At 39.6% G+C, this 9,702-nt stretch overlaps 1 protein-coding gene across 2 annotated transcripts; it reads left to right on the top strand.

The window, feature by feature from the left end:
• Nucleotides 1-501: 501 nt before the first annotated feature.
• Nucleotides 502-9,486, top strand: LOC133892685 (peptidyl-prolyl cis-trans isomerase CYP21-4-like). 2 transcript variants are annotated; one of them, XM_062333587.1, is made up of 8 exons: nucleotides 502-794; nucleotides 1,681-1,875; nucleotides 2,020-2,059; nucleotides 2,501-2,551; nucleotides 3,341-3,426; nucleotides 8,297-8,434; nucleotides 8,542-8,689; nucleotides 9,061-9,486. In XM_062333587.1, the coding sequence occupies exons 2-8, from the start codon at nucleotides 1,724-1,726 to the stop codon at nucleotides 9,145-9,147; spliced, it is 702 nt and encodes a 233-aa protein (XP_062189571.1). In that variant the 5' UTR covers nucleotides 502-794; nucleotides 1,681-1,723; the 3' UTR covers nucleotides 9,148-9,486. The 2 variants fall into 2 exon arrangements, with proteins under 2 accessions (XP_062189571.1, XP_062189572.1); XM_062333588.1 differs by having other exon boundaries at nucleotides 1,614-1,875.
• Nucleotides 9,487-9,702: the final 216 nt, after the last annotated feature.

The following is a 9,702-nucleotide window of genomic DNA, read 5'->3' as shown; positions in this document are numbered from 1 at the left end:
GTTCTTGTTAGTAATATCTAAAATCATGAAATCAAGTTTGGTAAGATTTGACATAGCAAACTACAATTTACGAATACAAAGCATAAATATAGAATAGAGATAATATAAAAATTAAATAGACTACAAATAATATCTTACCATAGAAAAAGATACGATGATAAGTAAAATATTTTTAAAGAAATATAATTCACGATAACTTATAAAGATAGTCATGCTGATAACATGTTATATACTAACTATCGAAAATTGGTATATAAAAATATAGAGAACAAAAGAGTTAGAGATAAAACCAGATATTTTTATTATCTTGTATCATATGCTATACAATATTGTTTTATGAATTGATACTAGAAGAATGACATCATTAATACTATAAAAATTAAAAATTTAATGATATAATTGTTATGGACATCACTTAAATGAAGATTTGATAACAAAAATCACATCGTTAATAGTTGAACCAGTTTTGATTCGCCGGTTTGATTCAGTTTTCACCGGTTCGATTCAGTTTTCACAAAGCGGGTTTTCCGAGCCGTGGATCTGGCGACCGGGGGTTTGCCTCCTCTCGTCTCTCTCATCTTTCTACCGCCGCCACGGTTTGCTGACTGCTGCGCCTCGTCAATCGTCATCGCCGCCGGCGGGAAACCAGAACCTAGTACGCCTCCGCAAAAGTCACCAAGGCTTTTGTCGTCGAGAGGCGTCGTCCCCCTCCTTGTCATCTTCTTCTTCCCTGTGTGCTGGGCTAGCGCGGAGCGCAGATCCGCCCGGATTCGGATCGGTTTCTTCTCTTTTCGGTAAGCAATCCTAGCTTGCTTGGACGAATAGTTCTTCTACGGGAGTACGAATTCACCTTTCCTTTTCCTTTGTTGTGGCTGTGAGCAATCGAACACAAATCTCCCTTCGTTCTCGTTGATATTTGTTTGTTGCGTGGTATCCTGCTAATCCAATCCAATCGAATCTATAGTTCGATTAAGTTCTTAGTCTTCAGCGCGCAAGATCAATCTAATCTACACAAGGGGCTGGCACATTTCATTTCACAAAAAATTGGGGGGGGGGGGGGGGGTTAAACCGAGCACCCATGCCCCGCCTGAAGTCCGCCCCTGTTGAAAGCTTGGTTCTTCCCTAGCTATGGTGCCGTGGGGTCACACGAGGTGAGGGGAGCGTGGATTGATGTGTGTGTGATATCAGGGAGGGAGTAATTGGGCAGGTAGAGCACCAGAACTCCGTGAATTCCAGCACAAGGGGAGGCATGCCTCGCTTGCCGGATAACTAATTTTATTCTTTGGGGGTAACTAGGTCTGGAGGGTGTTTCGCCTAATTGCCTATGCTTGTGTGGGAGTGCTACAAGGGTTTCCAGTCCAGTAGTTATGAGGTCTTGATGGTATCAGTAGGGGTTGGCAATTGACACCGAGACGATAAAGTTAGGGGAGTTGGCATTTCTTAGTGCAGGGGCATGACCCAGCTTGTGTTTAGTCTGCACTATCTAGTTAAGGAATTTTCTTGATGGCGTGCTGAATGATGCACTGTTCTTTCCCATTTTTTTGTCTTCTTGAGAGTTTGACCTGCTTTGCTTACATTGATGGCATGCTGAATGATCATGCATGTGTTTGCAGATTTTAGCTGCTTTGGGTCCCGTTCTCTCGCTGTAACTCAAACTTGTATTTTCCATTCCTATATAAGGGAGAGCTTCCCAGTGAGAGCTGTTGCCCTGCACGAGTAGCAGATGGCGAGGATAAAGCCGAAGCAGCTGTTGATTCAAAGCAAGACGAAGAAGGGTCCGACTCGAATCAGTTACTCTACTATCATCACCTGGAACCTTATCGTCGTCTTGGTTGTGCTATCTCTCTATGCCACTTACAGGCATTGGCATTACAGGTTGATGCCCTTTCTCGTTGTATTTTCTGTTTATAAAACTTGATCTAGTTAGTGATGCTATAGTGGATCTTTTCCGTACTTTTTTTGGAAGTATCTGAATATAGCTTAAAGTTAATGCTCTTGTATTGATGAGCTCAATTACAGGTCGGCACAAGACATTGAAAGGGATCTTCTTCATGCTGAGGTACGTTACACAATGTAGTGCTCTTATTGTCTTGAATTCCTACTGATCTGCTCTTTTGTGTTAATGATGTGGCTTTGTCTCTGTTTCTTCTGAATCACTTCCTAACTTTATTTCTTTGTCTATTATTAATACCAACTGATACTTTTGAAAAACTTATTTTTATGTCACTGATATCGTAAAGTGACTATGGAAATTAATTTGTTGTAGTAGGAGCAATGCGAAATCTTGTTTATAAGAAATACATAGGGCTGCCTTTCGCATTTGGCTTAATTTCACTTTCTCAGATTATTCATTTGTGACCAAATGCAACATCTATTTCAAATGATCCTAAACTGTTCTATAGAATTATCATATTTTTGTAACATTATCCTTAATTAGCTGTTTGACATTAGACATCAAACTCATTTTTTGTTTCTCTTGTGTGTTTTTTTGGACTTCAAGCATGTTGAAAGATCTGAGGATCCAAAAACGTCAAGTAGACCAAGCTATGCGGTAAGTTTTGCTGTTCTCTCTTCTCTACATAATTTCCATCAAGTTAGCAGCATATGTTGATTACATTTAAATTGATCTTTGGATGTATCTTTAGTATATATATACAATCAATCTACTGTATGTTATAGCTTGCCATGCTGCTACTGACAGCTAAACTAGGTTATGATTTGATATTTTTTCTCAATCATGATAAGCATAAAGCATAGGATACATTAAAATTTCTGTTAAAAAAATATTTGCCAGCTGAGGATGGTACTGAGATTTGTGCACGAAAACACATTTTTGCTTGTGTGTGAACCCCAAACAAGATAGAAGGTAACAATCCTTGTTGAGTGGGGGATGAATGGTGGGTTATAAAATGTTACATATACTGCTTAAAATCTGAAGCAGAGTTCAGTCACAACTGACTAAAGTTTCGTACTAAGTAATGATTTCACTAGACTTGAAATGCATCAGCCAAATGTAGTTGATAATGGATGCTAATACTGTGATATCTTGTACCCTGTGCTGCATAAGTAGCTCTGAAGTGTTTCTTTTGTTGTGTTAAGCTTCTGTTGTCTCTTTTTATGCTACATTTTGTAACACTGGTTGTTAGCAACAGAATTAGGAAGAAAACTAGATTCTAAGCAATTGCCTCTAAACTTACTAAGTCGGTCATACAAATTTTACTGCAATTGTTTTCTGCACATAATGAAGTGGTTTTACAAATATTGGATCACTCTAGTTACTGCAGTTAATCATCTTTGAAGTACACAGAAGCATTATGCCACTGCTTCATTTTTTCTACAGGTAATGAACACTGCCAAAGGTCCAATTACTATTGAAATATACAAAGATGCTTCTGCTGATGCTGTGGATAGATTTATCAACTTGTGGTAAGCACCAGAAATTTGCGATGAATCTTTATTTATCAACTTGTTTGAAGTACACAAGCATTATGATCTTTTGTTTTGTTTTGTTATTTGTGTGTGCTAATTTTACAATATATCTGTGCCATTGTTAGTTAAAAAACACATAGCTCTGCATATTCAGCATGCATGATTAATCCACATGATGTGGTTACAGTAAATACTAGTTGAATACCCGTGCGTTGCAACGGGAACCAAATATTTTCACGTAATAATATAGTTGACTGGGTGAATCTAATACAAAATATTACCATACAACCAATCAACAGCAAGTTTAACTCCATCATGAAGGGCTTATGCTTCAGCAAAAAATACATCCAGTTTTTTATAGCTCAACGTAAACTCATTGTAAGATATTTATTCGAGCTACGTAGCAATTGCTATGCAGTCACACACCACACTTGCAACAGCTAAGCTCCACAATTATGCTAGCAACTTAGCAAGTGTTTTGCATCTTGCTTGGCCATCCTCATCAAAAACGTGATATTTGACAACATAAATGATGTCATCATGTATGAGTGAAGTAAGGGATGTAAACGAGATAACACAAAGTAAATGAAAGGAATTCAGGTGGAGAATTTGTTAAGCTATATGCCATTATCTGCACGTGTTAGCAAGTGAATTCAGGCAGACAATCCGTTAAGATATTTGCCATTATCTGCAATAGGCAGAGACCCTCTTTTTATCTTTCAAATAGGAATATTAAAATATAGTAGGAGATAATTGCTCAATCATACATATGGTCAACTATAGATTAACATATACCGGTGGTAATTAACATAGATTATCCAACCACTGTAGTGCATGCTCCTCATAGACCAGTGGTAATTAACATATGGTCAACCAAAGATTAGCAGCTTGTAAGTTCAATTTTTCATTACCTCAAAGAAAACTTCAGGGACCCATGAGAAAAAGAGGAAAGGAACTGTAAAGTATATGGATTTAGTAGCTACAACGTCCACAAAAAAGCAAGGTCCTTTAACAACAACGCTGTTCACACGCACAATCGGTCAAGCATACTCGCACAATTAGAAAGTCAACCAAAACAGGATCAACCAGGGAGAACAATTTACCTGAGAACTGAAACGAGCTGAAACACAGAATTGTCCTAGACGGCTAAACAACATCCCTCTTCACATGCACAGATGAAAACACCTGAACAAGAACACCAGGAGTGCATATTCAGTCATTCCAGGGAATAACAAGGTAGAAGAAGAGAAGAAAGGGCATCGCCTACCTTTTGACAGAAGGAGCGAGAGCTGCATGGGCAGGAAGCCAGCTTAGTGGATACTCTTCTCTTCTCGTGCTCCTCCTCGGCGACCCTGATTCAACTGTAGAATTGGAGCTGCAAGTGTAGAATCAAGTAACATAAGAAACACATGGGTTTATTTAGCCTACCTAGAGTGTAGAATCCAGTTACAAAATTATGGCACCAAGACAACATCTTCCTTGTGAAAATGTGGAGAAATATGTTTATGTTATAGGAGCAAACCTAGGAATTTGGAAAAATAATCTGTGAACTCTGTTGGCCCTCCGATGAAATCATCCATAATTCTAACCAGAAACGAAATACATACATTGTTTCAACAGATAATGGCAAAAGAGAAATAATCCATGAGGGACATAACTACGACATAGCTGAACTGGAGCAACTAACAAAGCATAGTTTTAAGATAGAAAAAAAACATATTCTCTAATGAGTTGTTATCCAATTAGCTATACATATCACTGATGGGGTGAGATGCAAAATAATCATGACTAAAAGATCAGAAATATAGTGCCTTTATGGATAACAATCATTGTACCATCCTTTTTCATCTTTGATTCCTACAGTTGCAAGGAGTTGTACCTATAGCTTTCGAGGCGTAGCAAGCCACTTGATGGTGAACCATCATACAACCATGTACGCAAATTAAAAAGAACATGGTGGTAGAGCTCATTGGCAAATGGAGTGGCTCAGGGACGGGCTGTAGAGGCTCAGGGCGTTGGATTGGAGCCGAGGGCGTAGCAGTACGGTCAGCGGTTGCTTGCTCCTGTGGGTTGTCTGCGTGGCAGTACACCAGTCACACGGGTGACGACCCAAACAACACGACTTTGTTCTGGCAAATCCAGCGATGGCTCGGTTCAGCATAAGGACCTACGAACTCACAAGGGAGTAAGGAAGATGATTCTGGAATTGACTCTGTGTGCACAGGTGATTCCTGTGGCTGACTTTCCCACCACTGCTCTCCAGTCGATGCGCCTGTCCTCCCCGTGCTGCGCCACCTCCTGCAGTGCCATCAGGATCGTCCCCTGTGCTTACCTGCAGGAAGAAACGACACAGATGCACGAGGCCTTAGGTGGTGTGGAGGAGGGTGCCTGATCGCGACTTGAAGAACTGATGCAGTGATGAAATATTTTTCTTTGAGCTAACCACCTGAAATCTCAAATGCCAACGCAATATCTGTGTTCTATTTTGCAAGAAAAAACCAAGGAATAATAGAGAGTCTAAGTAACGAAAGGGATTGCATACCAGTCTGAGGAGGTCGAGGAGTGAAAGAGGTCTACCTTCATGAACTGGACCTCAACGGCCTCTGTTGTGTCGTGAGATCTGCCACCAGGGATAGCCAATGAGGGGAGTTGGACATGCGCCGACGAGGCGCAGCTAGGAGTTACGCAGCCACCGCCAAAACCCTCGCATGCTGGATCCGCGCGGAGATCGCCGTGGCTGGACAGAGAGTTTGATCGGATTGGAGGATTTCCTTTACTGTAGGTCTCGATCGGAAAGAAAATTGACAGCGCGTGTAGTGCGGTAGAGGAGGAATGTCGGATTAGAGATGCCCTGACTGTAGGTGACGATCAGCAAGGAAACCGGGACGTGATTTGGGGAGAGTAATTTGGTGGAGGGGGGTGGGTGGAAGCGCAGGCATGTGCCAGGAGTGAGAGCGGAACGTGGGGGTGGGGGGGGGGGGGAAGACGTGGAGGCAGAACACAGGAGGGTGCGGGAACCATTATGTATTTTTTAAGTAGTAGAGATATGAATTGTTACACTATGGTGAGGGAACTTGATGAGTAACTCATCTATTCAGCAAAAGAAAATGCATTTTTACCTTCAATGTTGTCTATTATTTTGTTTTATGATTCCTAGTTTTTGTGAGCTTATCCTTTGATAATAATTGATCATTGCTATTTCATATTTTATATACAAAGGAACATTGCACTACCGTAGCTTTGAGATCCACGTCCATTGATATCAGTACTAGAATTACTGTTATGGTGCCGGATGTGCATTTCAGACCTGAACTGATGAACTGTTATGGATGTTCCCTAAACCAGTTTATAATAAGATACAGCTTGGATCCTACTCTAGTCAGTTTCCTAGCTCCTTGCGGACATATAGAGGATTAATTGTGCCTGTGAAGTGTAGAAAATTGACTGGTAACCAGCAAATTTGATCTCATATAACACAGTTTATGAACTATGTCCTTCATAAGTTAAAGTATCTGCTACATCTGAAGTGCTTTAGTCATGAATTTACAACCTTAGTTTGCTAAATGCATTTTTGTGGCTATATGCAACATTCGTAGTACCTTTATTATTATTATTATTATTATTATTATTAGTATTACTACTACGACCTACTACTACTGCTATTGCTGCTGCTGCTGCTGCTGCTGCTGCTACTGCTGCTGCTGCTGCTATACTTCTTGTTATTGTTGTTGTTGTTTTCTCAAATTGGATCTTATGGGTTTCATCTCTAGTCTACTCAAACTTGCTTAGGACTAAAAGGCTTGCATGCAACACTCCTAGAAAAGAAGTATACTCTGATCCCAAATTGAATGGATATCAGATAAACATTATTTGAACATGATTATATGACTGCTTATGACTGCTTTTTGAGAAAGCAGCCATGAGGTGACTACTAGTTTACTACTATCAAAACTAGCGTACATATATCATGTAAACTTTTCGACTTTACTGCATTACTTATGGGTTACTAGATTTCACACGTACTTTTCAAAATGACCTCCATCTTGCCGAAGTGCACTCTTGTAAGTTGAACAGTTTAGGATTTTATTCAGTGTTAGCTTCCAATAGTCCGCAATACATTTAAAAAATTAACTTTCTTCTTACAAACACCATAATTACTCTTCTGGAACTTATGTTGACATTCCAACCTCCAAACTGGCTTCATTAAATTATATATTCCCATCTTCAGGCAAAAAAGTTCAAAAGGGTCAAAGTCAAAGAGTTTTAGCATAGTTAATGTTTGAAAAGAAAGAGTGGTAGAGCTATGCACTATCAGTAACTAAAAATATGCTACATAGCCTACAAAGCAATACCTGCTAGCCTGCAACAACAGCTTTGATTAAAGTCCTCATGGGATTTATGTTCAGTTATCTGAAGCATGAAACTCGACTTGGAAAGTGCTTGTATGCTCTCCCAAAGAAAAAATGAAGTCTAATGCGGTTAATTAATTAGCAATCAATGGGCTAATTTGAACCCATTGATAGCTTCAATTGTTTAGGGTTAATTATCTTTGTTCTTCGGTGCAATGAAGAGCAATTTTTCCCATGAAGTATCTTGGATTCTTAGCTGCAAATTGTGGTTGTATACTAAGCCTATTGAACGAGTGGCAGTGTGTTTTTACTACTGCTACCATTGTGGCATACAGAAATATATACTTAGGCTATCATACATATTATCTTGTAGTATTTTGCTGGACTTACATCATTCATATGGGAGCACTTTACATTTGTCTCAAGAGAAATAGATCTAGTAAGTTAAGGATTCTTCAGGACGAACCATCAATTTATTAACTTTTGATAAATCATCTGACATTGGTCCTTTGGCACAGCAAGAGCAATTATTTTAAAGGAATGCCATTTCGTCATGTCATAAAAAACTTTGTAATTCAAGGAGGCGATTTCAATTTTGATGGAGCTGCCCAAGAATGGATACTGAAAGCCAAAGCCAGCGGGAAGAATGATCTCAGGTTTGACTCCTTAATAGTCTATATATTGAAATTTCTGGGACTCTTTGGTTATGTTAGACTTAAAATGGCAATGTCTTAACACTAACTGAATTTCTATGATTTTGCAGTCCAAAGCATGAGGCATTTATGATTGGCACTGCAAAGAATCCTAATAATAAAGGGTTTGATTTATTTATCACGACTGCTCCAATTCCTGATTTGAATGACAAGCTTGTTGTATTTGGACGAGTTATCAAGGGAGAAGACATTGTTCAGGTACTTATCTGAAATTCTCTTTCTGAAAGCTTTCGTCAGTTATGTTTGACTGACATATTAACATGCAAATTTTGTTTTCCATTCGGTTTTTTGTGTTTAGTGGTTCCTTTACTTATGTTCACCAGCAATTGTTCTTGTGCTCTAGTCAAAGCAGATGTTTCAAATGCCAAATTATATTTGTATGTCAAGTTATATACGAATCTGACATGGTGCACTAATGAAAGCATCCTGAGAAATTGAAATGGTTATTTCGTTTGGAGTATTGACATGTACACGTGCTTGACTGTTTACGTATTGCATTTAAGTTCATCGGTATCCACACAATTGTTACTTATTAGATTTTGTTTTGATTTCCTTGTTTACACAAACAGGAGATTGAGGAAGTCGACACTGATGAGCATTATGAGCCAAAGACCCCTATAGGCATCCTTAATATCATGCTAAAACAGGAGCCTTGAGCTGCTCCTTTCTGTCATGTACATGAAAACCTTAAACCACCTGTCTTACAGTCTGTAGTATGAAAAGGTCCATACATCTCATGGAGTTGCTGTTTGTATCGACGACATGGGGACGCGATCCTTCCTCTGGACGCCCACGAGTTGCAGAGTAGGCACTTGCGACAGATTGTTCATGCAGTATTGTGTATAAAATATTCACGCTTGCGGTTTTCAGCTGCCGACTTTTGCGAGCACAATTATTGTGCAGCTACACCCCCATCATGATCGTGTATCTGTGGATCTGTGCTGTTCAAGGACTTCAATACTCTGCTTAGAACAGTTTCAATCTTGTACTGTGCTGACGGGAAGCCTTCCCTAGTGGGCAATTGACTCCATTTATGTGTGTTGTCTTTATATGCAAGCGCTGGGAATGTTAGTCCGTATACGAATCGGAGACGCAAACTGGAGCTTAGGGGTACGTGTACATAGTACCTTTCAGAGGAGTAGAATTTTCGGAAATTATACTGGGCGACCGGTCGAGGCCGAGGCCGAGGCATTTTGTCATGACATGAGCTG

This window comes from Phragmites australis, chromosome 15 (genome assembly GCF_958298935.1).
Source record: "Phragmites australis chromosome 15, lpPhrAust1.1, whole genome shotgun sequence".
Taxonomy (NCBI): domain Eukaryota; kingdom Viridiplantae; phylum Streptophyta; class Magnoliopsida; order Poales; family Poaceae; genus Phragmites; species Phragmites australis.
Note: the sequence above shows the minus strand (reverse complement) of the source record. Positions and strands in the feature narration are given on the sequence as shown.

What these genes read in the sequence shown, in the direction of transcription:
- LOC133892685 (XM_062333587.1), top strand. Translation starts at nt 1,724, where the DNA reads ATGGCGAGGATAAAGCCGAAGCAGCTGTTGATTCAAAGCAAGACGAAG. An exon ending in TACAGGCATTGGCATTACAG is followed by an intron (nt 1,876 to 2,019) that starts GTTGATGCCCTT and finishes GCTCAATTACAG; the next exon opens with GTCGGCACAAGACATTGAAA. An exon ending in AGGGAGAAGACATTGTTCAG is followed by an intron (nt 8,690 to 9,060) that starts GTACTTATCTGA and finishes TTACACAAACAG; the next exon opens with GAGATTGAGGAAGTCGACAC.